Source organism: Camelus ferus, chromosome 7 (assembly GCF_009834535.1).
Source record: "Camelus ferus isolate YT-003-E chromosome 7, BCGSAC_Cfer_1.0, whole genome shotgun sequence".
Classification (NCBI taxonomy): domain Eukaryota; kingdom Metazoa; phylum Chordata; class Mammalia; order Artiodactyla; family Camelidae; genus Camelus; species Camelus ferus.
The window spans coordinates 82,942,097-82,968,100 of record NC_045702.1 but is presented as its reverse complement, the minus strand read 5'-3'; the positions used below and the strand labels follow the sequence as shown (position 1 = coordinate 82,968,100).

General features: G+C 41.5%; 1 protein-coding gene across 7 annotated transcripts in view; it reads left to right on the top strand.

The window, feature by feature from the left end:
* Nucleotides 1-26,004, top strand: part of LOC102510163 (cytochrome c oxidase assembly factor 1 homolog) — a 90,449-nt gene that overhangs the window by 52,509 nt on the left and 11,936 nt on the right. For 6 of the 7 annotated variants that reach the window (XM_032484284.1, XM_032484286.1, XM_032484282.1 and 3 more), the window contains exon 2: nucleotides 25,344-25,443. In XM_032484284.1, the coding sequence (XP_032340175.1) occupies nucleotides 25,359-25,443 (85 nt within the window). In that variant the 5' untranslated portion in view covers nucleotides 25,344-25,358. Of the gene's footprint in view, nucleotides 1-15,808; nucleotides 15,861-25,343; nucleotides 25,444-26,004 lie in introns of all 7 variants that reach the window. The other variant, XM_032484285.1, reaches the window with a different exon arrangement.

The window sequence follows — 26,004 nt, the reverse complement described above, 5'->3', positions numbered from 1 at the left end:
CTGTTTTGTAGATTTCATTTGTATCATATTTTAGATTCCACATATAACTGATATCATATATTTGTCTTTCTCTGTCTGACTCATTTCCCTTAGTATGATATTCTCTAGGTCCATCCATGTTGCTACAAAAGGCATGATTTCATTCTTTATTATGGCTAACTAATATTCTGTTATCTAATACTACATTTTCTTTATCCATTCATCTGTTGATGGACACAAGTTGCTTCGATGTCTTGGCTGTTGTAAATAATGCTGCTATAAACATTGGGGTGCATGTATCTTTTCAAATTAAGACTTTTCATCTTTTCCAGATGTATGCCCAGGAGTGGGATTGCTGGATCAGATGGTAGCTCTATTTTTAGCTTTTTAAGGAACCTGCATACAGTTTTCCATAGTGGTTGCGTGGAAGTTTTAATGAGACCTTAGAGATCAAAGTCTGATTTGGGTTAGGTATATAATATTGGACACCAGATGATGGTGAGTGGACCAAAAGTCAAGTCTATGAGAGTAAGATGTCGATGGGGCATCCCTTTGCTTTTTTCAGGAACACTTAAATTGATTTTTATGATGAAATTGGCCACCACTGGGAACTGTCATGGTGGAGAGATGATAAGAGACACTTTGTTTTCCTTGGTAATATAGAGAATCCTCTGTCTTCACTGCTGGCTTCCAGAGGGGAATGAACATGAAAGGATTGTAGCCTAAAGAAGCTTCTTCAGAACTCATTCTCCCCTTGGTCCCTTTGCCTGTTCCAGATTCTGAATGGGATTGCATGTACACTAAAGCTTTTGGATTAGGTCAAGAGCATGGCCGTTAAGCACTATGAAGAGTGCCGCTTTTTGAGCTAGCAGCCGAGGTACGGTAGTTAAGAACGTGCACTGTGCATCTCTGCTATAAGATGCTGGTATATTTTCCAAAGATGGCTGCACTGCCCACCCCCTGCTCTTTATAGTCTGTGACCTTGACACTCCTCCACTGAGAGGAGGGGCCTCTATCTTTTCCTCTCCAGTCCGCACAGGCCTGTGATTTGCTTATGACTAATGGAATGTGGCAGAAGTGCTGAGTGATGTGTGAGCCTAGGTCAGAAAGGCAATTTAGCCTCCACCTCGTTTTCTGGGGTACTTGCACTTGGATCCCCGTGTTGCCATGTAAGATGTCCTACTGTGTGGAGCTGCTATGCTGTGAAGAAAGCCCAGGACACAAGGGAGGCCATAGGCGGGTGCTCCAGTTGACAGCTCCAGCTGAGATTCTAAATGACAGTCGTATGAACAGTCTGATCACTTCTTGCAAGTGAAGATTTTACCAGATGACTCCAGCCACCGGCCACTGAGACATACCTAGTTGCTGGTCTTCTTAGTTGTAGCCTCAGACATTGTGCGTTACCTTTGTGCCCTGTCCAAATTCCTCCCCTACAGATTTCACATATGATAAAATTATTTTTCAAGCCACTGCATTTGGTGTAATTTGTGATGTAGCAATAGTAACTGGAATGAAAACCGTGGCAAATTACTTGACTTTTGTGCCCCTTAGCTTCCTGTCTTTGAAATGATGATGATAATAATAGCATTCTTTCAGAGAAATGAGTTAATTATGTAAAGCATTTGGTGAAGACCCTGGCACACGGTAAGGGCTCATTAAATGTTAGCTATTAACGAAGGGAAATTCATTAGACTACTTGATCCTAGGTTGTAATCTCTTCAGGTTATTCTCATTTAAAGATGTGGCCCTTTGGGTTTCCAGCTTATTGTGAGGAAGGTCTTAGGTTAGATGGTCCTCACTTTTATTTCTGTATTGGTCATCCTGAGAATCAGTCAAAACAAAGGTTCTAATTTTCCAGGATCAGCAAGGACCCTTCGGAGGAAATGTGGCTTCAGAATTTGCCTTCTATACTGAATTTTCATTCCCATTTCATTTTTTAAGAAACTATAGTAAAATATACATAACATAAAATTTACCATTTTGTAAGTGTACACAGTTCAGTGGCATTAAGTATATTCACATTGTTGTGCAAACATCACCACTGTCCCCCTCCAGAACTTTTTCATCATCTCAGACTGAAACTGTGCCCATTACGCAGTATTTTCATTACCCTGCTCACCCCAGCCCCTGGTAACCACTATTCTACGTCATGTCTGTGCAAACTTGACTTTTCTAGATACTTCATATGAGTAGAATCATGTAATAGTTGTCTTTTTGTGTCTGGCTCATTTGACTTAGTATAATGTCTTCAAGGTTCATCTATGTTATAACATGTATAAGAATTTCACTCTTTTTAAAGGCTGAATAATGTTCCATTGTGTGTGTGTGTGTGTGTATGTGTACACACACAGACACACACACATACACACACACCCATGTGTAGTTTATCCTTTCATCAATTGATTGGATCCTTTTTGGCCATTGTTTATAATGCTGCTATGAACATGGGTGTTCAAATATCTGTTTTTGAGTCCTTTCATTTCTTTTGGGTGTATACCCAGGAGTGGAATTGCTGGATCATATAGTAGTGATTCTATTTTTAAGTTTTTGAGGGATCACTGTACTGTTTTCCTCAGCAGTTGCACCATCTTACATCCCCACCAGCAGTATGTGAGGGTTTCAATTTCTCCACATCCTCGGCAACACTTGTTATTTTCTGCTTTAAAAAAAAAGCAACACTTTAATGGGTGTGAAGTATCTCATTGTGATCTTGATTTGCATTTCCCCAACGAGTAGTGATGCTCAGCATCTTTTCATGTGCTTATTGGCTAGTTTTATGTCTTCTTTGGAGAAATGTCAGTTCAAGCCCTTAGCCCAGTTTTGAATTTGCTCAGTTTTTGTTGTTCAGTATTAGGATTTGTTTTTTGTATATTCTGGATATGAATTCCTTATCAGATATGTGATTTGCAAATATTTTCTCCAATTCTGTGGGTTACCTTTTTATTCTGTTGACAGTTGCATGTTTATTCTATTGATATTCCGTTGATAAAATACCCTTTTATGCACAAAAGTTTAAAATTCTGATGTAGTCCAGTTTATCTATTTTTTTATTTTGTTGCTATGTTTTTAGTGTCATATCCAAGAAATCATTGCCAAGTTCAGTGTCATAGAGCTTTCAGAATTTTATAATTTCAGCTCTTAGATTTATGTCTTTGATCCATTTTGAGTTATTTTTTGTGTATGGTGTAAGGTTAATAATCTGTAATAATACAGATTATTAAGTTATTTTCAACAGGAAGATTGATATGTAAAACCTCTCTTTAAAAAATTTCAGTAATAAAGCAAATATTAATCATATGGTCTTCAAATGACACACTGCTAATGTTTCATTTCTTTCAGAAATTTCTTCTTTGAAATTTCTTCTTTGTTCATGGGTAGGCAGGTATAGGATTCCCAAAAGTGAGAGCTCGAAGCAGTCAGTATTCATGGGTAGTAATTTTCAGAGATCTGTTGAGGGTCTCCTAATACTAAAGGAATCAGCAAAGCAGTGCATTAATTATTTTATTTGGATAGTACCAGTGAGCCACTGATTAAACATCTGGCTCTGTTCAAATTCATTATAGGATCCCTTGATAAGATTTTTCATGTAAATCCTCTTGAACTGTGTACCAACAGTATCTTTCCCCCCAGCAGGGTGTCTCTGTGTGACGTCACCCCCCTGTAATTCAGAATAGTAATTGATCGCGAGGTGTTTAGCAGGTAGTTTGTTACATCTAAGAACTGAATTAAAGTCATTAATTTTCAATACAAATTAGGGTGGATTTACACTTAATCGTATAATAGTTTTCTCCTTGCTTCCCTGAACAGGGGAGAAAGAGTGTTACAGCAAATGTACTTATTTATTCTATAGCCTGGAAGAGTATCTGGGCTTGTAGGTGTCATTTATTATGTGTGTTAGGGGAGAAAAAAATCGTGAAGGGCTATTCTTGTTTGAGGGTATCTATGACAAATGCAAAGTGTAATATTTGTTGAAAAACAAGCTTGGCTAATGACCTTCAACTTTTAAATTACCTTCCACCGAGAAGCTTTATCAGTTTATCCAGAGTTTTGACCATAGCTAATATTTGTGCCATGGTTCAGCCACGGAGCGAGCACAAGCTGGGATGGAGTGAGGGAGGTCACGGGAAGCCTGCCCATACGTGTCCTGACGATAAGCCCTGATACCAAGTTGTGCATGTTTACTCCCTCGGTGACTAACTCAATAAAGCCTATTCATTAAGGAAATCTTGTCCTTGACTCAGGTCCATTTGTCACAAATCACAGTCTCCAATTTTAGGGTTCCGTCAGGCTGGAATCACGGACAAAGCATGTTGCTATGTTCATTCTTTTATAACACAAGGAGTGGCTTATTATCACTTTGCCCACAGCAATATCATCAGCAGTTTTATATGTTTAGGGTGATTATTCCAACACTTCCTTAAAGCCGTTGAGCCCTTTCACTTTTGGAGCAAGAAAGAAGCAGTCTTTGTTGTCTGTGAAATGCTTACCACTTGCCGCACATTGTATTATGTTGAATCCAAGACAGTTAATACAGTTTGTCCTTGCAGGTAAATATAGAGTCTTGTTAGGAAGACACAACACATAAAACAGGAGAAAAGTTCACCCAGAGCTGAATTTTAATAGCTTTGATGTTTATCAAAGACCATCTTAGTCCTGGAAGATTTATAATCCATATAACTGAAGTGTAAGAACTGTTACTGGGTGAGGGGAGAGGAAGAAGCATTTAAAAACTCTGTTTAAGAAGCCATTGCTGAACCTCTTTTTTAATTTCAGAAACTCTGATAGAATCTGGGGTTAGAAAGATCTGATTATACCCGCAAGATACTCAAAGTAGAGGGGGATAAGAGCAACTCAAAACTATGTTGCCGTTTACAGATTACAAATTGCTTTTATGTTGTTATCTCCAGTAGTCTTTGTAACAGTACTTTTGGGGCTTTACAGCTGGGGTGATGCAGAGACTGAATGAAGAATGGAGTGGGTATTTAGCCCCATTCCTGTGCTTCCTCAGTGTCTTCATGAGATGCTAAGTGAGGATTAGACCAGCTCCGTAGGGGGCACAAGGGACTGTGTGGGACCTTTGGAATGCATCCTCTGTTGGTCTTCGAGTCGCTTTGCTAGGGTAAAACGGCGAAGTCAAACCATTTAGTAGTTCGATAATATTGAAGACATGAGATATTTACATTTCTTTATTGTGACAGATGTGTGGTAAGTACATGATAGACATCAGACAGTGTATTCATTGACCGTTCTATTTGCTTCTGCTGTCACTTTTAGTAATTTAAGCATGCTTAATGCAGAAAGAAGATTTGTAAGTACAATTAAGTATGAGATCCAGAAAAAAAGTAATTTCCTCAGCCTCTTATCACCTGGAAGGAGTCACGGTGGACATTTTGGTTTACCTCAAGTTATTTTTTTAATCCGTAAAAAATAAATCCCATTTTATTGAGATCATGCAGCGTATACATGATTGAATTATATTATACTACTTTTTATGTAAGTACTTTCCCCTCACAATATAAATAGTTACTATTTCTTGAGGATTTACTATATATTTGGCATAGAGCTAATATATAATTATTTTATAGTTTAAAAGGATGATTTTTATATTTAAAAATATGTACTGTTCAATACATGTGAAAGAATCTGTGTGTCCTGTATACACGTTGTGGGTTTCTGTAACTGATCACCCAATGTAAGAACAATGTGAGAACCAATACTATTGAAGAATGACAAAATATTCCACTGTGGCATAGGGATTATTTTGAGCTAAAGGCACTTGAAAAATGGCAGATGCAAGAAGGGTGCTCTGGCCCCATCTATTCTTTCTGAAATCAGGAGATAAAACTTGCAAGGGAAAGATGCCCTCTCGACACAGGAGGAACCGTTCTTATCGCTAGAGACAGGAATTGAGCCGGAGTGGTCTGTACCGACAGACTTGTTAAAATAACTCCTATCTGCCTCTAGCCTTTTCCACAGTTGCCTCTCCTTGTCTGCCTAATATACAAGCACTTAGGTTTTGCCAGTCCTTTGGGTCTTCATTTTCTTGTGGAGACTGACATGTACAAATAAAATGTGTATGCTTTTCTCCTTTTAACCTGTCTGAAGTCAGTTTAATTCTCAGGCTCAGCTGGAGACCCTAAGAGGGTAAACGTCGGGTTTTAGGAAACTCCACCACTATGCTACTCTCTAACCTCCCCATCACAAAAACTACTACCTTCAATTTTGTTTATCATTTCTCTCTAGCTTTTAAAAATCATGAATTCGTGTGTCCCTAAGCAATATATAATTTTGTTTTGCTTATTTTTGAGATTTTATGAAAACATTATCATGTATTGGTTTTAAAAAAAATACTCATGTTTCTACATGTTGCTGCCTTTAATGGTGGTTGTTCATTCATTTTTATTACTGTCTGATATTCCTTTCTGCTAATAATACCATCATATATTATTTGCTTTTTTAGAGCATTTGAGTTGTTTCCAGTGTTTGGCTATCTTGAGCAATGCTATTATTCATTCTTAGGAGATGTGAATGCTGAGTTTTACAAGGTCTCCAGAATTGTGATTCAGAGTGATTATACCAGTTTACATTCCATCAGCAGTATGTGAGTGTTCCCAGTGATCTTCATCCTTGCTAAATAATACTTGGCATTTTCATGTTTCTTAATTTTTGCCATTCTAATGGATATGAAGCCTTATTCTATGGTCTTAATTTATATTTCCCTGAAAACGAATGAGATAAAACACTTTTTTTTATAAGTTTACTGCCATAAATCTTCTGTGAAATGTCTGTTTATATTTCTTGCTCATTTTTTCTTTTGAATTGTTTATTCTTATTGGTTTGTAGGACACGTATATGTTCTGGATACTATTTCTTGGGTAGTTATGGGCATAAGAGTTATTTTCTCCCAGTTCAAACTTGAATAAGTTTTGTCTGAGTACCTGTTTTTAGTTCTTTTGGGTACATACCTAGGAGTGTAGTTGCTGGATCATATGGTATCTCTGTGTTTTAACATTTGGAGGAGCTTCCAAACTGTTTTCCATAGCAGCTTCACCCTTTTATATGTCCACTAGCAATGTATAAGAGTTTTGATTTCTCCACACCCTCACAAACACTTGTTATCACCAGTCTTCTTTTTTTTTTTTTTGATGTGTAACATTCTATAAATTTAAGGTGTACAACATGTTGAGTTGATGCATTTATATGTTATGCTTGCCATTGTAGCAATGTTTAGCACCTTTATCACTTCACATAATTATAATTTCTTTAAGTGATTGGAATAATTAAGATCTAGTCTCCTAGCAAGTTTGATGATTATAATACAATATTGTTGTATTCACTGTACTGTTTGCTGCTTGTTCCAAGTTTGTGCCCGTAAGCAATGTGGGCTGCCCTGTTCTCTAATCCCCAGTCCCCTGGTAACCACCAATTTACTCTCTGTTTTTTAGAGTTTGGCTTTTTAGATTCCCTATATAAGTGATGTCATATAGTATTTGTCTTTTTCTGTCTGTCTTATCTCACTTAGCATAATGTCTTCAGGGTCTGTCCGTGTTGTAACATTGGCAAGCTGAATAAAATTCCATATAAACACACTTATGCACACACACATATACCACATCTTCTTTATCCATTCATCTGTTACAAGCACTTTGGTGGTTTTCCTCTCTTGGCTGTAGTGAATAAAACTGCATTAAACATGGGAGTGCATATATCTCTTCAATAACCTGTTTTCAGTTCTTTGCGTTTATACCCAGAAGTAGAATTGTTGGATCTTACAGTAGTTCTATTTTTAATTTTTTGAGGAAATTCCATATTGTTTTCTGTAGTGACTAAACCAGCTTACATTCCCACCAAAAGTGTACAGGGGTTCTCTCTTCTTCACATCCTCACCAACATTTGTTATCTCTTGTCTTGATGATAGCAGTTCTAACGGGTGTGAGATGGTATCTCATGGTTTTGATTTGCATTTCCCATTGTTAGTAATGTCGAGCATCTTTTTCTGTACATGTTCACCATTTACATATTTTATTTGGAAAAATGTCTATGAAAGTTCCTCTGCTCATTTTTTAATCGGATTTTTTTAATTATATGAATTTTTAATAATGTATCTTGGCTATTAATCTCTTACCTGAAATGTGGTTTGCAAAAGGTTTCTCCCATTCTGTAGGTTGCCATTTCACTTTCTTGATTGTTTCTTTTGTTGAAGCTTTTAAGGGTGAAGTAGTCCCACTTGTTGATTTTTGTTTTTGTTGTCTGTGCTTTTAGTATCATGTCTAAAAACCCATTACCAAGACTCATGCTGAGGAGCTTCTTCCCTGTGTTTTCTTTTAGGAGTTTTATGGTATCAGGTCTTATGTTAAGGTCTTGATCCATTTCAAGTCAGTTTTTGTTAGCGGTGTAAGATACAGGTCCACTTTCATTGTTCTGCATGTGTTTATCCAATTTCCCCAACACCATTTGTTGAAGACACTATACTATCCCCTTTGGGTATTTTTGGTTCCCTTATTGACCACATATGTGGAGGTTTAATTCTGGGTCTCTATTCTGTTCCACTGGTCTATGTGTCGGTCTTTATGCCAAACCATACTGTTTTAATTACTATCGATTTGTAGTATAGTTTGAAATCAGGAAGTGTGACGCCTCTGGCTTTGTTCTTTTTTCTCAGGATTACTTTGGCTATTTGAGGTCTTGTGTATTTCTATACAAATTTTAGGATTGTCTGTTATATTTCTGTGAAGAATGTCATTGGGATTTTGATGGGAATTGCATTGAATGTATAGATGGCTTTGAGTAGTATGGACATTTAACAATATTTATCCTTCCTGTTTATGATCATGGGATAACTTTCCATTTGTTTCTTTAATTTATTTCAACAAGGTGTTGTAGTTTCATTTTATAGATCTTTCACTTCCTTGGTTAAATTTATCCTTAGGTACTTTATTATTTGTGAAGCTATTGTAAATGGGATAATTTTAAAAATTTTTTTCAGGTATTTCATTATTAGTAATTACAATTGATTCTATATGTTGATTTTATACCCTGCAACTTTACTAAATTCACTGATTAGTTCTGGCAGTTTTGGAGTAGAGTCTTTGGGATTTTCTATGTAAGAAATTGTATCATCTGCAAATAATGACAGTTTTACTGCTTTACGATTTGGATGCCTTTTATTTCTTTTTCTTGCCTAATTGCTCTGGCTAAGTCTCCCAGTGCTATGTGAAATAGGACTGGTAATTACAGGCATTCTTGTCTTGTTCCTTATCTTAAAGGAAAAACATTGAGGTTTTCACTGTTGAGTATGATGTTAACTGTGGGTTTGTTATATATGGCTTTATTATGTTGAAGTGTGTTCCTTTCTATACCCAGTCTGCTGAGGGTTTTTATCATGAAAGGGTGCTGTGTTTTGTCAAATGCTTTTTCTGTGTCTGTTCAGATGATCCTATGATTTTTTAATCTTTTATCTATTTATGTGACTTATTACATTTATTGATTTGTGAATGGTGAACCATCTTTGTATCCCAGGGGTAAATCCGACTTGATCATGGTGTGTAATCCTTATAATGTGTTGTTAAATTCAGTTTGCTAATATTTTCTTGAAAATTTTTGCATCTGTATTCATCAGGGATTATTGGTCTTTAGTTTTCTTTTTTGTGTGTCCATATCAGACTTTAGAATCAGAGTGATGCTGGCCTGGTAGAATGGGTTTGGATATGTTCCCTTTTCTTAAGCTTTTTGGAAGAATTTGAGAAGGATTGGTGTTAATTTTTCTCTTAGTGTTTGATAGAATCTGCCAGTGAAGCCGATTGGTCCTGGGGTATGTTTTGGGAGGATTTTGGTTGCTAAGTCAATCTCTTTACTCATTATGTGTCTATTCAGATTTTCTCTTTCTGATTCATTCTTGGTAGGTGTGTGTGTCTAGGAATTTTGTTTCTTCTAGGTCACCTAAGTTTTTGGCATTTACTTTTTCATATTAGTCTTTATAATCCTGTGTATTTCTATAGTATCAGTGTGAAGTCTCCTCTTTCAGTTCTAATTTTAGTTGAGTCTTCTATCTTTTTTTAGTTAGTCTGGCTAAAGTCTTGTCAATTTTATCTTTTAAAGAAACCACCTCATAATTTTATTGAACCTTTTTAGTTTTCCTTCTGATCTCAATTTCATTCATTTCTGATCTGATCTTTGTTCTTTCCTTCCTTCTAATGTTGAACTTAGTTTGTTCTTCCTTTTGTGATTCCTTGAAGCTTAAAGTTAGGTTGTTTATCTGAGATCTTTTTTAAAATACAGGTATTTATTGCTATAAACCGCCTACTTAGTACTGCTTTTGCTGAATCCCATGATTTGGTATGTTCTTGTTTGTTTGTTTATTGTTTCAAGATAATTTCTCCTTTGACCCATTTGTTGTGCAGGAGTATGTTGTTTAATTTCCATATATTAGTAAATTTTCTAGGTTTCTTCTTTTAATTGACTTCTAGTTTCCTAGAATTGTGGTCAGATTGGTATGATTTCAGTCTTTTAATATGGTAAGATTTGTTTTGTGACCTAACACAATCTATCCTTAAGATTGTTCTGTGCACACATGAGAAAGTGTATTCTGTAGCTGTTGGATAGAATGTTCTGTGTATGTCTGTTAGGTCTATTTGGTCAAAAGTACAATCAAGTTTCATGTTTCCAGATTAGTTTACATCTGGATCATCTATTCATTGTATTTAGGGGATAAAAAGTCCCCTATTATTATTGTATTGTTGTCTACTTTCTCCTTCAGATCTGTTAGTATTTGCTATATATATTAGGTGCTCCAGTGTTGGGTGCGTGTATCTGTTTACAGTTAAGTCCCTGTGGTTAAATGGACCCCTTTATCATTATATAATGATCTTTGTTTCCTGTTACGATTTTGACATAAAGTCTATTTTGTGTGATGTAAGTATAGTTTTCTTTGTTCTCTTTTGGTTTCCATTTGTGTGAAATATCTTTCCATCCCTTCACGTTGAGTGTATGTGTGTCCTTAAAGCTTAAGTGAGTCTCTTACAGGTAGCATACAGTTGGACTTCTTTTATTTTTATTTTTTTTAATGCATATAGCCACTCTATTTCTTTGATTGAAGAATTTAATCCATTTACATTTAAAGTAATGATTTGTAGATAATTACATACTACTGCCAGCTTATTAATTTTTTCTAGATGCTTTCTTGTTCCTTTCTTCCTTTCTTACTCCTTTCTTTTGTCAACTGATTATTTTTCATGGCTCCCCCAACCCTTTAAAAAAATCTTTTGTGTATTTTTTTTTTTTTTTGCTTTGATTTCCATGAAGCTTTCATAGTATATCTTATGGCTATAACAGTCTATTTTAAACTTACTGCATTTTAACTTCAATCACATACAAAAAAACTCTACTCTTCTACTCCCCCTACATTTTTTGTTTTTGTTGTCACAATGTACATCTTTTATCATATTGTATATCCATTAGCAAATTATTGTAGTGACAGTTATTTTTAATACTTCTGTCCTTTAATCTTTGTCCTAGAGTTAAGTGATTAACATACACTATATTCCAGTACTGGAGTTACCTGAATTTGACTACTTAACTTTACTAGTGTGTTTCATATTTTCTTGTTACTATTTAGTGTCCTTACTTTTTAGCTTGAAGATCTTTTAACATTTTTTTGGTAAGGCAGGTCTAATAATGATGAGTTCCCTCACATTGTTCTTTTTCTTTCTTTTTTTTTTGTCTGGGAACATTTTCCCCTCTCCCTCATTTCTTGAGGACGACTTTGCTAGATAAAGATTCTTGGTTTTCATTTTTTTCTTTCAACACTTTGAATATATCATCCCACTCTCTTCCAACCTGTAATGTTTCTTCTTAGAAAGCCACAGATAGCTTATGGGGTGGGGGTGGGGAATGCCATTGTAAGTGACAAGCTTCTTTTGTTGCTCTCAAGGTTCTCTCTTTGTTTCTTAATTTTGAAATATATATTATAATGTGTCTTGGAGAAGATATCTTTGGGTTGAGTTGTTTAGAGATCTGTGAGCTTCAAGAACTTAGATGTCCAAATCACTCCACCATTACATCTTTAAACACATTTTCTGCCCTTTCTCTGTCTCTCCTTCTGGGACTCCCATAATGAATCATTTCTTTCTTTTAATGGTGTTCCATAGGCTTTCTTTATTCCTTTTCATTCTTTTATCTTTTTGTCTCACTAATCGGATAATTTCAAGTGACCTGTCTTTGATTTCACTGAGTCTTTCTTCTGTTTGATCTATTCTGCTGTTGAAGTTCTCTGTCAAATTCTTCAGTGATTGTATTTTTAGCTCCAAAATTTGGTTCTTTTTTTATGCTTTCTATTTCTTTGTTATACTTCCAATTTTATTCTTGAAATGTTTTCTTGATTTCCTTATTTCATTAAATTGTTTATCTGTGTTCTCTTGTAGCTCTCTGACCATCTTTATAATAATTTTTTGAATTTCTTTGTCAGGCAATTCATGTATCTCCATTTTGAGGAAGTCAGTTACTAGAATTTTACTGTGATTGTTTTGTGGTGTCATTTTTCCTTGTTTCTTTGTGAGTTGTAACCTTGTATAGGTATCTGTGTATTTGAAGAAGGGGTCACTTCTAAACTTTATGGACTGATTTCACTAAGGAAAGGTCTTCACTTGCAGGTAGGGGCAAACTGGAGTGTGCTGTAAACCTGAGTCTAGAGGTGCAGGGTGCCACATGTAGGGTCATGTGGCACCTCTAGGCCCCATGATATGTGGTGTCCTGTCAGTTCATGTAGCAGGAGTCCACTACATCAACAACTGTGTGATCCTTGGCTAGAGCTGGAGGGGGTCCACAGTGGCTGCAAGGGCCCTTGAGGTCCTCAGTGGTGCCTGTAGGTCCAGGGGCTAGGTCCCAGGACAGGCAGTGGTGGCCGGAGTTGGTGGTTTGCACATACCTGGTTGTGAGGGCCAGCTGCAGGTGCCTGTGTGGGCAGGATTGTCGGTGAGGGAAGAAGCTCACAGTGGCAAGGTCAGAGGTTCAGTAGCAGGGTCAGGGGCCAACTCTAGAAGACTTGGCTGTTAGGGTTTACTTGTGAGTCCGCAGGAGCTAACTGCAGGGACATGCCCAGCTTTGGGAGCCAGTATCTGGAATCAAGGCCGGCGAGTATAGGGGTGTGTCTGCCAGGGCTGTCTTGAGCCCACATGAGGTGTAGGCCAGTGGCAGGGGTTGGGGCCTGCTCTGGGAGCCTGAGCAGCTGTGGGGACCTGGGCTATCGCCATGTAATTGTGTGGCTTCAGGGGCTTGCCACGGGCATGGTTTTGGAGGCCTGTGACTGGAATCGGGGCCCGTGGCCTGCAGGGGCTAGCTGCCAGCACGTGCACCTGTGCAGACCAGTGACAGGAGTCAGAGCCTCATCCAGGCCCACGAGCAGCCACGCGGGCCTTCGCCGTCAGTACGCACGTGTGTGGCTGCAAGGGGCAGGCACAGCGGCGGGGGTCAGCCGTCGGGGCCCGGGCTGATGGCTTGCTCACGTGCAGCTGCAGCAGCCAGAGCTGGCTGCTGGTGAGGCTCCCAGGCTCAGGCTGGAAGTCAGGGGAGGGAATGCGGAGGGCCTTAGGCCCTGTTGGCTGTGAACGTGGGAACCTGTGGGTGAAAATCTCAGCAGTGAAACCTGCAGGGGGCCCACAGCGGCCGTGCTGGCTGTTTGTCTCGTCAGTGGTGAAAGCTTTTGGGTCCTCTATGGAGCAGTTGGTTGGAGTTTGCAGTGAGGCCGTCGGTGATGAAGGTGGCCAGGTCTGCAGTGTCAGCAAGGCCTGTTTTTGTCCTCAGAGGTGAAAGCTGCTGGGATCCTCTGGGAACTACGTTACTCCTGCCGCACGGCTGATATGGGTAGCCCCTGACCTTCCTCCTGTTCCTAGCCTCTCTGTATGGGTCAGCTTTGCTGGTCTCTGGTGGGGTGAAAATGCGGCCGGTCCTGTGTGCGGTGCCCTGCAAGGCTGGGGAAGCGAGTAGCTTTCCTCTTCCTGCCAAGGAGAGCCCTCTCCCCTGGAGGAGTTCCTTCTTGGCACCGAGCGGTGCTGGCCTGGGGGGATGGGCTGCTACAGGCAGTATTAAACTTTCTTCTTTCCTTTTTTTGTGCAGTTATTCTCAGGCTTTTTCCACTGTGTTGCTGATGCTTCTTAAGTGGATTGCTGAGCTCTCCTGGAGCTATTTCCATCTGTGGACATCTGTCTAATTGTTGCTCTTCATTGGCAGATGCAGGCTGGGCTCTCTCACTTGGCCTTATTGGTGTTGCCATTCTTGGTTGTGTGTTTTTTACCATGCCACACGCACACACACACACCCCTTTGGGAAGGAAAAACATTTTATGTACAGAGAAGTATTCAGTGTGCAGTATTTTGGGATCTAGACTTCTTTGGCCCAATGTTGTGTTTCTAAGGTTTATTGTCACCTGTTCATTGTCACTGCTGTATTGTGTGTCTTTCTACGAACATATAATGGTGGTTTTGCTGTTGTCCGTTCCATCACTGGAGGACATTCTTATTTGGGGCCTGTTATAAATACCATGGCTGTGAACACTCTTGTATGTGCTTTTTGATGCATGTGTGTATGTTTTCCTACTATACACATATCTTGGAGTGGGATTTCTGAGTTACGGGGTATGTACGTGCACACTTTAATAGATACTGTCAGACAGTTGTCCATGGTGCTTTTAGTTGCTTACACTCCAGCAGGAGTATATGTGAGTTCTAGTTGCTTTGAGGACATGCATGTAAAGCTCTCCCATGTTTAGTAAATATGTGGTGGCTATTTTTGTTTTTATGGGGGTGACTCCCAGGTGCCTTACTTAGGCACCTGGATTGCTTCCATCCCCCCCAGAAGGACACACAGGAAGGGGAGAGCGGGTGTGGTGTGGGGGATGGGGAGGTGAGGGAAGATGCTCACTTAGGGACGTGTGTAATAGATTTAGTTGAAGCACAGAAAGGATGCCTGGCCTAGATGAGATTTGGGGATCTTCTTAGTAGACCCAACTCAAACCATTGAATAAGACCTTAAGTGAAGGTTGGGATGGGGTTGGAAGTTGGGAGAGGAAGAGGGTACATTATGTGTATTCGTTTGCTGGGGCTGTCATAACAAGATACAGCAGACTGGGTGGCTTGAACAACAGAAATTTATTTCCTCACAATTCTGGAGGGTAGAAGTCCAAGATCAAGGTGTCATCGCTTTTGGTTTCTTCTGGGGCCTCTCTCCTTTGCTTGAAGATGGCCGCCTTCTCCCTTTGTCTTCGCATGGCCTTTCCTCTGTTGGCTTGCATGTCTCTGTTCAAATTTCCTCTTACGAGAACACCAGTCATAATTTTGATTAGGGCTTACCCTAAAGGCCTCAGTTTAATTTAAGTACCCCCTTTAAAGACATTGCTTTCAAATACAGTTACATTCTGAGATAGTGGGCATTAGGGCTTCAACATGAATTTTGTGGTTGAAGGGGGAGGGGGGCAATTCAGGGGTAATACAGGGCAGGTAGCGGGCTGTAGGTCCCAGTAAGGAACTTAAGTAAGAGCACTGGCCAGAGAGGTGAATGGAAAATACATAGAGAGTTGAGTCTGTGCAAGTTAAGGGAGGGTTTGAGGGATGGTGGAGTCAACCGTAAGCCTCCCAGATTCTAATTCTAATCACCAATACCTAATTGTTTTATTGTCCTACATTCTCTTTTTCTAAATGGAGGCTTTTAGTAGAAACGCTGAAGTAAATGTTTGATAGGGCTTACCTTACTCATGCTTGCTTGTAAAATACTTACGAGTCAGAGTCTACTGTATGAAGAAATGCCAGAAAATACTGAATATCTTCTTTTGTGTTTTCAGATCTATAAGAGAACGGCCTTGCAGTGTATTTTGTTCAAACAGATGAGACGTCGTGAGTAATCAGATTTAGAAATCTTAGTTTGCTATTTAAAGCATTCTACCAAGATGCTTTTATCATTTCTAAATTCTAACTGCAAGCCTTTTAACTGGACTTCCTGCTTCCTTTGTGCCCCTTCTAAAGAAAATCTAAAAAAAAAAAAAAAGAAAAGAAAAGAAAAAGAAAAACCAAGCCAGAGTATGTATCCCCTGAATGCAACCTTCAGCAGTTTCTCATTATATTTGGAATAAAATTCCAGACACATCTCATGTAGCCACAGGGCAACATCAAAACCAGGAGACTGACATTAGTGAGGTGTGTGTGTGGAGTTCTGTGCCACTGCATCACACGTGGATTCCTGCAGCCACCGCAGTTAGGTTAGATACGGAACTATTTGCATCAGGGCTTAGCCTGATTTACTTGCCCTCCCCTGGCTTTCAGATTACTCCTTCGGTCTCAACTCAAATCTTGGGTAGAGAGGTCTTCCCTCCCTCCCCAGCTGACATTTCTCTTTCCCCCTTGCATATTCTAGCGTGTTCCATTTACGTGGGTATGTATGTAGTAGGTAGGTAGGTTGGTTTTGTAAGCAGCTGCGCAACTGTCTCGCAAAGGGGAGATGTGCGCTCCCACCAGCAGTGGTTGCCCCACGTCCAGCATGTGGTCTTTTCAGTGTTTTGGATTTTAGCGGTTCTAGTAACATTGGACATCGTGTATCTTTTCATATGCTTCTATGTCATCTGTATGTCTTTCCAGTGAACTGTTTGTTCAGATTTTTGCCCATTTTTTAATCAGGTTATTCGTTTTCTTATTGTTGAGTTTTATGAGTTCTTTGTATATTTTGGATAAAAGTCCTTTATCAGATATGTCCTTTGTGAATATTTTCTCCTAGTCTGTGGCTTGTCTTCTCATTCTCTTGACACTCTATTTTTTAATAACAATTTTTTAAAATTGAAGTATAGTTAATTTACAATGTTGTGTTAGTTTCAGGTGTACAGCAAAGTGATTCAGTTATACATATATTCTTTTTCAGATTTTTTTCCATTGTAGATTACAAGGTATTGAATATAGTTCCCTGTGGCATACAGTAGGTCCTTGTTGTTTATCTATTTTATATATAGTTATATGTATATATTAATCCTAAATTTCAGATTTATCCCTCCTCCTCTTCCCCTTTGGTAACCATAAGTTTGTTTTCTAGGTCTGTGAGTCTATTTCTGTTTTTAAATAAGTTCATTGGTATCATTTTTAAAGAATCTACATATCACTGATATCATATAGTATTTGTCTTTCTCTGTCTGACTTCACTTAATGTGATAATCTCTAGGTCCATGCATGTTGCTGCAAATGGCATGATCTCTTTTTTATGGCTGAGTGATATTCCATTTTACATCTTCTTTACCCAGTCATTTGTCAATGGACATTTAGGTTGCTTCCATGTCTTGCCTATTGTAAATAGTGCTGCTGTGAACACTGGGGTGCATTTATCTTTTTAAATTAGAGTTTTCTCCAGATACATGCCCAGGAGTTGGATTGCTGGGTCATACGGTAACTCTATTTTAGTTTTTTAGGGAATCTCTATACTGTTCTCCATAGTGGCTGCACCAGTTTACCCTCCCACCAACTGTGTAGGAGGCTTCTTTTTCTCCACACCCTATCGAACATTTATTATTTGTAGACTTTTAAATGATGGTCATTCTGACTGGTAAGAGGTTTTGTCTCATTGTAGTTTTGATTTGCATTTCTCTAATAGTGATATTGAGCATCTTTTCATGTGCCTGCTCACGATCTGTATGTCTTCTTTGGAGAAATGTCTATTTAGGTCTTTGACCCATTTTTTGAATTTTTTTTTTTTTTTGATATTGAGCTGTATGGGCTGTTTGTATATTTTGGAAAATTAACCCCTTGTTGGTCACATTGTTTGCAAATGTTTTCTCCCATTCCGTAGGCTGTCTTTTTGTTTTGTGATGGTTTCCTTTGCTGTGCAAAAGCTTCTAAGTTTTATTAGGTGCCATTTATTTGTTAATTTGTGTTTTGTTTCCATTACTCGAGGAGACAGATCCCAAAAAGCGTTGCTTGTATTGCCCCCTCCCCTCCCCGCACGAGTAACCACTAGTTTGTTCTCTATATTTGTGAGTCTGCTTCTTTTTTGTTATTTCACTAGTTTGTTATGTTTCTGAGATTCCACATATAGTATAATTTTGCTATATCTCTTCCATTTAACAGTAATTATAATGATTGGTTTGGTTGATCTTAGTTCTAAAATTGGCTTTTGTCATTCTCTCACTCTGGATTTTCATGTTTTTGATCTTTCATTCCACATTATGGGAAAACTTCTTGAATGTAACTTCCTCATTCTGCCATGTTAATTTGGCTGTTTTTCTCCTGTGCTAATGTCAGTTCTGCTGTTGCATTTTCAAGTTTCCTTGAAATCTCATCTGAGTTTCTTCCATTTCCTTCTTAACATAGTGTCTCTTTATTCCTGTTGTGCTTGGTTCTTACAGGCAGTGTCTTTTAATAACTAATTAAGCGTTCAAATCAATGCTTTTCTTCCTATTATTTTATTTCTGGAGTAAATAGTTGCCACTGCCAGTCCTGTGTCTGCTTACTATGAGGTACTTACTAGGGTTGCAGTGTTTGATGGATATAGAAAAAGAACTTCTGGATGGAGACGGGAGAGGGGCTGTCAGGACTCACCCAGCCTGCGACTCGCTGCCTGTTTCCTGATTGCTGCAGACGCAGAAACTCAGGGCTGGGGTGAAGGGAGGGGAAGGGCTGAACCCTCTCCCCACGTACTTCCTGGCAGCTGTGCTATTACCTTTCAGAGGCAGGGGCGCAGTCAGCCGTTGGGGTGTGTCTCCATTTGCCTTCATTTGCACTGTAGTTAGTGGAAATTTCTTCCTGATTTTAGTAAGTGGTTATTTTTCAAAGCAAGCTCTACTTTCTGTCTTTTCTTGTGTGTGTCTTTATAGGTACTATCAATGGGATGTAGCTGGGTGCCCACTGAAACTAGATATTGTCTTTTGTTTAATCTTACATTTTATTAATCTTTTTAAAAAAGTGAATTCTTCTTACTGGCACCAAAGACCTCTTTCTGGGTAGCCCCTGTGTCCCTGATAGATAAGAAGAATGTTCGGCAGCCTTTTATTGGTATTCTTAATTCAGCTGAACCAAGGGGGAGAGTTGACTCGTGCCTGCCTGATGATTATCCTGAGTTCAGAATAGAGGGTTTTCCTCTTGAAGCATTCAGTTATTCTAAGACTGCAGAGCCAAAACTGGGGCAAAGCTAGCACTAATGTTTTTATGTTTAATTTTTAAAGTGCTTACCTTCTTAGTCTTCTAATCTGGGGCAAGAGCCTTAAACAACAGGAAATGATTTTCTCCCAGTTCTGGAGGCTGGAAGTTCAAGACCGTGGTGTTGGCAGGGTGGTTTCTTCTGAGGCCTCTCCTGGGTTTGCTGACGGCCTCCCTCCTGCTGCCTCTTCACGTGGTTTTCTCTGTGCGCCTGCATCCCTGGCGCATCCTCCTCTTCTTAGAAGGACACTAGTCATAATGGATTAGAGCGCCACCCTAGTGACCTCATTTCAACATAATCACCTTTTTTTTTTTTTCCATTTCTGCTGAGGTGTAATTGACAAAATTGTAAGATCTTTAAAGTATACGTTGTAGTGAGTTGATAGATGTACACACTGTGAAAGGGTTCCGTCTGTCTAGTTAACAAATCCATCATTTCACATGTTTATTTTTTTGGCGTGAACATTTATGGTCTTTTAATTAAAAAAGAACTTTTATCGTTTTTACTTGCATTGTTACAGTTTTGTTTTATGTTGTTAGCCTTTCTGTTTCCTTTTGCTCGAATAGAATCCATTTCATCTTCTGAAATTTAGCCCTGTTGTCTTTCTTCTTTTGCTATTCATATTTCTTTGCTTAAATTCTTTGTTTTCCTCTGTTTTGGGGTTTTTGGTTTGATTTGTTTCTTACCCTTTCATTCTAATTTTAACTCTTCCTGCCTCAGTTTTTTAGTGTCTGTTTTCTTAAGCACGATTCCATCCCATCCTCTGCCCTCCCTCCCCCTCATGGTTTGATTTGACTGAGGCTAGAAGGCTGTGTAGTCCTCAGGGTGGTAGTAGCTGTGAGCAGTGTCACTCAGCAAATAGGGTTGTTTCTCCTCCCAGTAGTTTCTAAGCAGATGGTATATCTCTTTGTTTTGTCTTGACCCCTGAAGTTATAACTCTGGGGCATGTCAGCTTTTGGAGTGGCCCTTGGTCAGCACGTTCCACCTTTATGAGAAGCTGATGGTTGTGAAGTCCGTGGTCTGTAACGTGTGTTTTGTCACTCAGTGGAAAGACCGTGGCCTCTGGGGTCAGACAGGTACACGTGATAGCTCTGTCCACGGGCTGCTCCTCAGATAACGCCAACCCGCACCAGAGGTGGGGACTGCGCCCTGGGCTGTTTCAGCCTTCCCTGGTTGGCTCCTGCCTGTGGCTCGAGCCCTCTGGGTGCTCCTGCTCACCCACCTCGTGGGACTTCCACAGACCTCCTTCATCTGCTCGGGGGCTTGAGGGGCGGCGGGAAGGCGGGGCCTCCAGTGCTGTGCCAGCTCCTGCAGCTGTCTGTTAAAAAGATTGCCCTTTGGCTATAGAAAGGGGTTCAGTACTTTGAAAAAGGTTTGTAAGCCATTGGCCTCTGGGGGCCAAAGCCAGCCTTTGGTGTCAGAGCAGAGCCACTAGAGCTGCTTTCTGGAGGGACCTTGCCTGCACTTTGTTCCGCATTTCTGTGGCTAACCAACCCCTTCATTTTCAAAATGGGTTGCAACTCTTTCCTCTTGGTTGAGTGCAAAGCAAAAAAAAAAAAAAAAAAAAAAAGCCAGAAAAAAACTCCTAAAAAAAAAAACATAAAAAAACAAAAAAATCCCTCAAACAACAAAAAAGAACCCCACTTTTCTTAACTGGCTGCGAGGTAGACTAATTGAATTGGAGTTTCTTGCAGATTTGCACGTCAAGTTTAAAAAATTTCAATTTTTATCCAAGGCTTAGTTGTAAAATACTGCATTCCTGGAGGTAGTGTAACATCTCTCTCTAGTTCTTCAGTGCCTTTCTGAAATTTTTTGTGAGGTTGCAAGGGCTGCTGAGTTACTCTTCCAAAGACAGCTGATGGGGCACGTAAACTGAAAATTAAAAAGGGGTGGGGGCTGAGCCCCCTTTCCTGCCCCCCACCTCAGTCCCTTCACCCCGTTTTGACACGTGGAGCAGCTCCCCGGAGACCAGGCCGATCATGACTGCCTTAGCTCACCACGGAGTCAAGGCAGCCCAGCAGACCTCCCTCCTGAGTCCTATTTGGGTCCCTTGTAAAATCCTTTTATGTTTTTTCTCAGACTGTGGTTGTGGTTTTCATTATGAGCTGTTGTAAAAAATAGTCATTTGAAAACTATGAACTTAAAAAAAAATTCTAGAGGTGTTGTTTGCAACGCCAGCCACTTCAGAGATTTCCTGTCTGAGCACGTGTGAGAGAGCTCTTCCTCAGGCTTGGCATGTCATTAGCAGGTGTATTCCTCCATGGATGCTCTGGACCTTGTATCTTGCTGAGCAGATAGGAAGCCCAGTGTCCAACCTGTGGCCACTGTGAGGAAATGTCTAGTGCATGGGAGTGTGTGTGTAATTTGGGGCTCTGACTTTACCCCAGCCCTATTTCTCTTCTTAAAATTATTTTCCATTTGTCTTCATTTCCTTATCCATTTATTTTCTCCTCTTCTAACATATGTGTCCTTGTTAGCCCCATCATTTCTTTTTGGAAGAAGCTGGTGTAAAAATTAGCAAATAAGAACTAGTCTAAATATTTTCAGAAACTGTCCATTTGATCCACTCTCACTACGCCGGCCTGAGCTCTTGGCTGTGCTGGCTGTCGCAGAAGTCCCTTGGCTGGCCTCCTGCATCACCTGTCCTCCCTGTCCGCAGCCCCTCACTGGCAGAGCAGACCCGGCAGCTCTGGGCGCACGGCCTTGCTGAGCAGTAACCGCCTCCATTTCTAGACCCATTTGCTGTGGCCACCCTTCCACTCCCCTAGTCCCGCAGCTCTTGCTTCTCTGCTCTGCTCTGCCTTTGCTTGTCATTTCTGCAGGTCCGAAGCCCTCTTCCCGCCCCTTCATCTTTCTCTGCTCGGAGCTGGTTTCCTCTGTGAAACCTCTGCTGATCCCCTCCACGCAGGGCAGACCACTTCCTGGGTGCTGCTTCCTCTCCTGGTGCACACGTTGGGTCGCGCTGTCTGGGCTGCCTGCCCATAGGTGCCTTTGTTTGAATTAGACCGGGGCACTTCATAGAACTTCCAACTGTTGGAAAGCTGTCTTAATAAATGGATGGGTCTAGGCTGCTCAGCCTGTGATTGGTGCCCTGCTGGGGGCAGGTGGCGGGGGTGTGTGTCCTCACTGCACAGTGGTGCTCCAGAGCCCTGTCTGTTGTAATCACCATGAGTTGTCTGTATGTACTCCCTCAGCACCGTCTGTCTCACCAGGGCAGGTCGGCCACAACTGTTTTGTTTGCTCAGCTAAAGGAAGAACAATGGTGCAAATACACACCACACTCTTGTCTGGAAAAACAGCAGGGAAGGCGTACCTGACAAGACCTTTAGCACTGAACATTATGAATATATTGTAATTCAGAGATTTTTTTTTTTTCTGCACATCCCAGTATTCCTGAAACTCAGATATCTTACAGTGTATCGTGGTAGGTGAGGAGGGCACAGCCCCTGGAGCTGGACTGCCTGGGTCTGACTCCCCCAGGTCTACCACTTACACACTTATTTGTGTGACTCTGGGCACATTACTTAACCGGTCTGTGCCTCAGTTTACTCATCTGTAAAATGGGATGATAGCCGTTCCTACTTCATGGGGTTATTGTGAGAATTCAATGAATTATTATATGTGCAGTGCTTAGAATAGCACCAGGCACATGGTAGTAAGAGATACAAGTGTTAGCTGTTGTCAGTATTGTCGTTACAGGCTACAAGTACATTTAACATACTGTTATTTCTTCCTCACCCTGAAAAGATGTTTTAACCCACTGTGTACAGCCTGCATGGATAGCATCTTGTGCTGGTGGCTGCGGACGGGCCCCGCGAGAGTGTGCGCTGCGGTCACACACGCTCTCCCGCCCACACCAGTACCAGTTTTCTGGTTGCTGCAACCAAACGTGCACAGTGCACAGACGGGGAACCAGCCGGCTTTGTTTTTTTTCTTCTCAATATGGCAGAAGAGAAAGAGGGGAAAAACCACGGCCTTTTACAGATGAGGCTTGTTTTAGAATTTAAACTTCTTGTTCATCTTGTAAAGCTGGGACTGGTAATCAATCACGGCTGTGTGAAACCAGAAACCAGAGAGAACTGGGTTTGAAAAAGCGATTTTAATGTGAAATGTTTTTCTGATTGCTGGGCAACTTCCCTTTGATGATTTGCAAGGAGTCTGGGCTATAAAGTGGCAGAAGGTGATGACTGTTGCAGGGCTGCGTTCCCCCTCAGAAGCCTCTGGGGCATCCTCAAGTTAGACGGTAGATGAGCATCATTCCCCGGGTAGTTGTGGGTTTCTCCTGGTCTTCAGTGTTCACTTGTGGCTGTAATGCCGCCTGAGAGCTGGGGTGGCTCTTCTGGGCATTTCCTCCCCCTGGTGTCTCATGCTCACTTAAGAAACTCCAGCCACGTGGGAAGCTGTGCGTAAGTCCCGCTCGCAGCCCCACCCTGCTGCTCTCTCCTTCAAGTTAAGCAAGATCTGACTAATGCATTCTTTAGAGATGCTCTGACCATTTTCATTATGCGACTAAATGGCTCTTCCCAGATCCTGTTACTGTAATTGACTTCGCCTTCAGCTTTGAGAAATATTCCTCCCTAGTCTGGGGCACAGCCGAAACGCCCGCAGCAGTTGCAGGACATTGATTTGGGGTTTCAGCAGCCTTTTCTTAGCTGAACAAAGCAGTGTATAAGTGAATAATACAGGGATGATCTGAAAACTTCACCCTCTAATTCGGTACGTTTATCAAAACCTTGGATTCAATGATACCTCAGTGCAGAACTGGTCAGCTTTAGCCCCATTCGAGGGTGTGTTTAGTGATCAGTTCCCCAAAGGAGTGTCCACATGAGGAAGTTCACCCAACAGGCCTTCTGACCTTCAGGATTCAGAAACGACAGGCAGGCAGTTGCTACCGCGCTCCGTGTTCTAGAAGGCGGAGGAGCGGACAGTGAGGATGTGTTTACCTGGACTCAGATCAGCCAGTGGAGGGACCAGCGTTATCCCCAGTTCTGTACTGCGGTGCCTCCAAGCCCTTGAGATCATGTCACGGGCTTTATTTCCTTTGAAGCACATACAATCCAAGGTTCAGTATTCAGACGGGGACATAAACATTTATGGTTATCTTTTCCTTTGTCTAAACCTGGAATTTCCATCTCTGCCCAAGATCGCGCTCTCTCTGTCTCTGTTTTTGGAGAAATGTCAGCAAAGAGGGCAGAGGAATTTACTAAATCTCACCTGGGTTGAGGATGCCCTGATGCCTCTGGGTGGTCAGAGCCAACTGGAAGCCCACAGTCTGGCTCACAAATGCATTTTGTTAAAAAAAATTGGTTGTCCACGTTTAGAACTTAGGCAATTTCACATAAAAGACTTGAAAAATCGGAAGATCCATCCAGACTTGGCCCACGTGGTGCAGTTAGCCGCCCCTCCTGAGCCGTATCTGTCTCTCTGTGCAGTGTCTGTGCTCATTTATGTGACTTGTCTGGCCGTGAGGGCATTTCAGTTGTGACCCCTGATCCAGGCCGGTGTCCTCCTCTGTTTTATGGCTGGGTCTCTAACACTTCCCAGAAAGGCCCAGGCCCCGGGAGAGGAGTCGTTAAGAGGCCCCCAGGAAGGAGGATCCCTGGTGCCAGCGAGGCCCACCTGCTGCTTCTAGCCCCTCCCTTCCTGCAGGGGGCAGGAGTCAAGGCCAGGGTGGGTCTGGTGGACTGAATTTGCTGAGCCAGCCCCCCTCCATCTCTTCATTCAGCCTGAAAGTCATGATCACAGTTTCCTCATCCAGGGGGTGGGGCATTTTTCAAAATATGAAAGAAAACAGCCAGTGCCCGCTCCGGCCCCCTCGTCGGCTTTACAAGACCAGCTACTGCCACAAAAGGATAAGCTTCCTGTTTACCAGCCGGGACGAGACAAAGTGGTTGTGCTTCTGGCTGTGTGGGACTTGGCACGCGGGCTGGGTTCTGTCCGTCAGGGCGGCAGGGCTGAATGCTCGCTCTGTGCTCAGCCATCGCCCCCACGGCCTGGGTCCTGGATGCGGGCCACCCTCGGGAGGGCCCTTTGCTTGGGCTCCAGAACCGGCCCTGGCGTTCTGAAAGGAAGCGCATGAGGGAAGGCGGCCTCGCCTCCTCGCTGGCTTCCCTCCGAGCCTGCCTTTCCCTGTGCGGCCCGATCCAGGCAGAGGCCCTCAGCATGACCCTGAATGTAACCATAAATGCACATCTTTTGTTTTTAAGTCTCCAGGAAGCAGGATGCCAGTGCCTCTGGGGAAGCTGGTCCTTTTCACCGGTGTGGCGGGTACTGGGACCTGCGCCCTCCTGTACTACCTGATACAGAGTGAGTGTCCGGTGAAGCTCCCGAGGCAGGGCTTCCTCCCGGTTCTCTTGCCCCATCCGCCACCAAAGGAAATGCTTCAGATGCTTTCAGCAGATTAGAGAAAGAAGGAGAGAGGGCTATTTTTAGAAGGCAGCACACCATTCCATTGGCTATAGCTTCCTTCTTATCCCATGATCCCAGTTTTCCCAGGAGCCGCAGAACATGTGAAAGGAACAGGACCTGTGTGCGCCAGTAGCCTGGCAAAAAGCAGGGTGGCCCTTCACTCCAGTGCACGCAGATCCGTCAGGATTTCTGAGATTATATAAAGAACAGAGGGAGGGGTGGGTACCAGATGGTTCACAGGTGTTGGAAGCTGGCTCTGTCTCAAGTGTCCTCGGCCTGTGTGCCCTGCCATTCTCTACAGTTGACTGGGTGGAGGAGGGGACCTCGAGCAGGGGACTCTGGCCAGAGCAGAAAAATAAAAGCAGGGTCCAGGCTGGCAGAATCCTGACAGATGCGGCCTCCAGCCCCATTGCACCCAGATTTGAATTTGTAAAGACAGGCCACAATTATTGGGAGCAG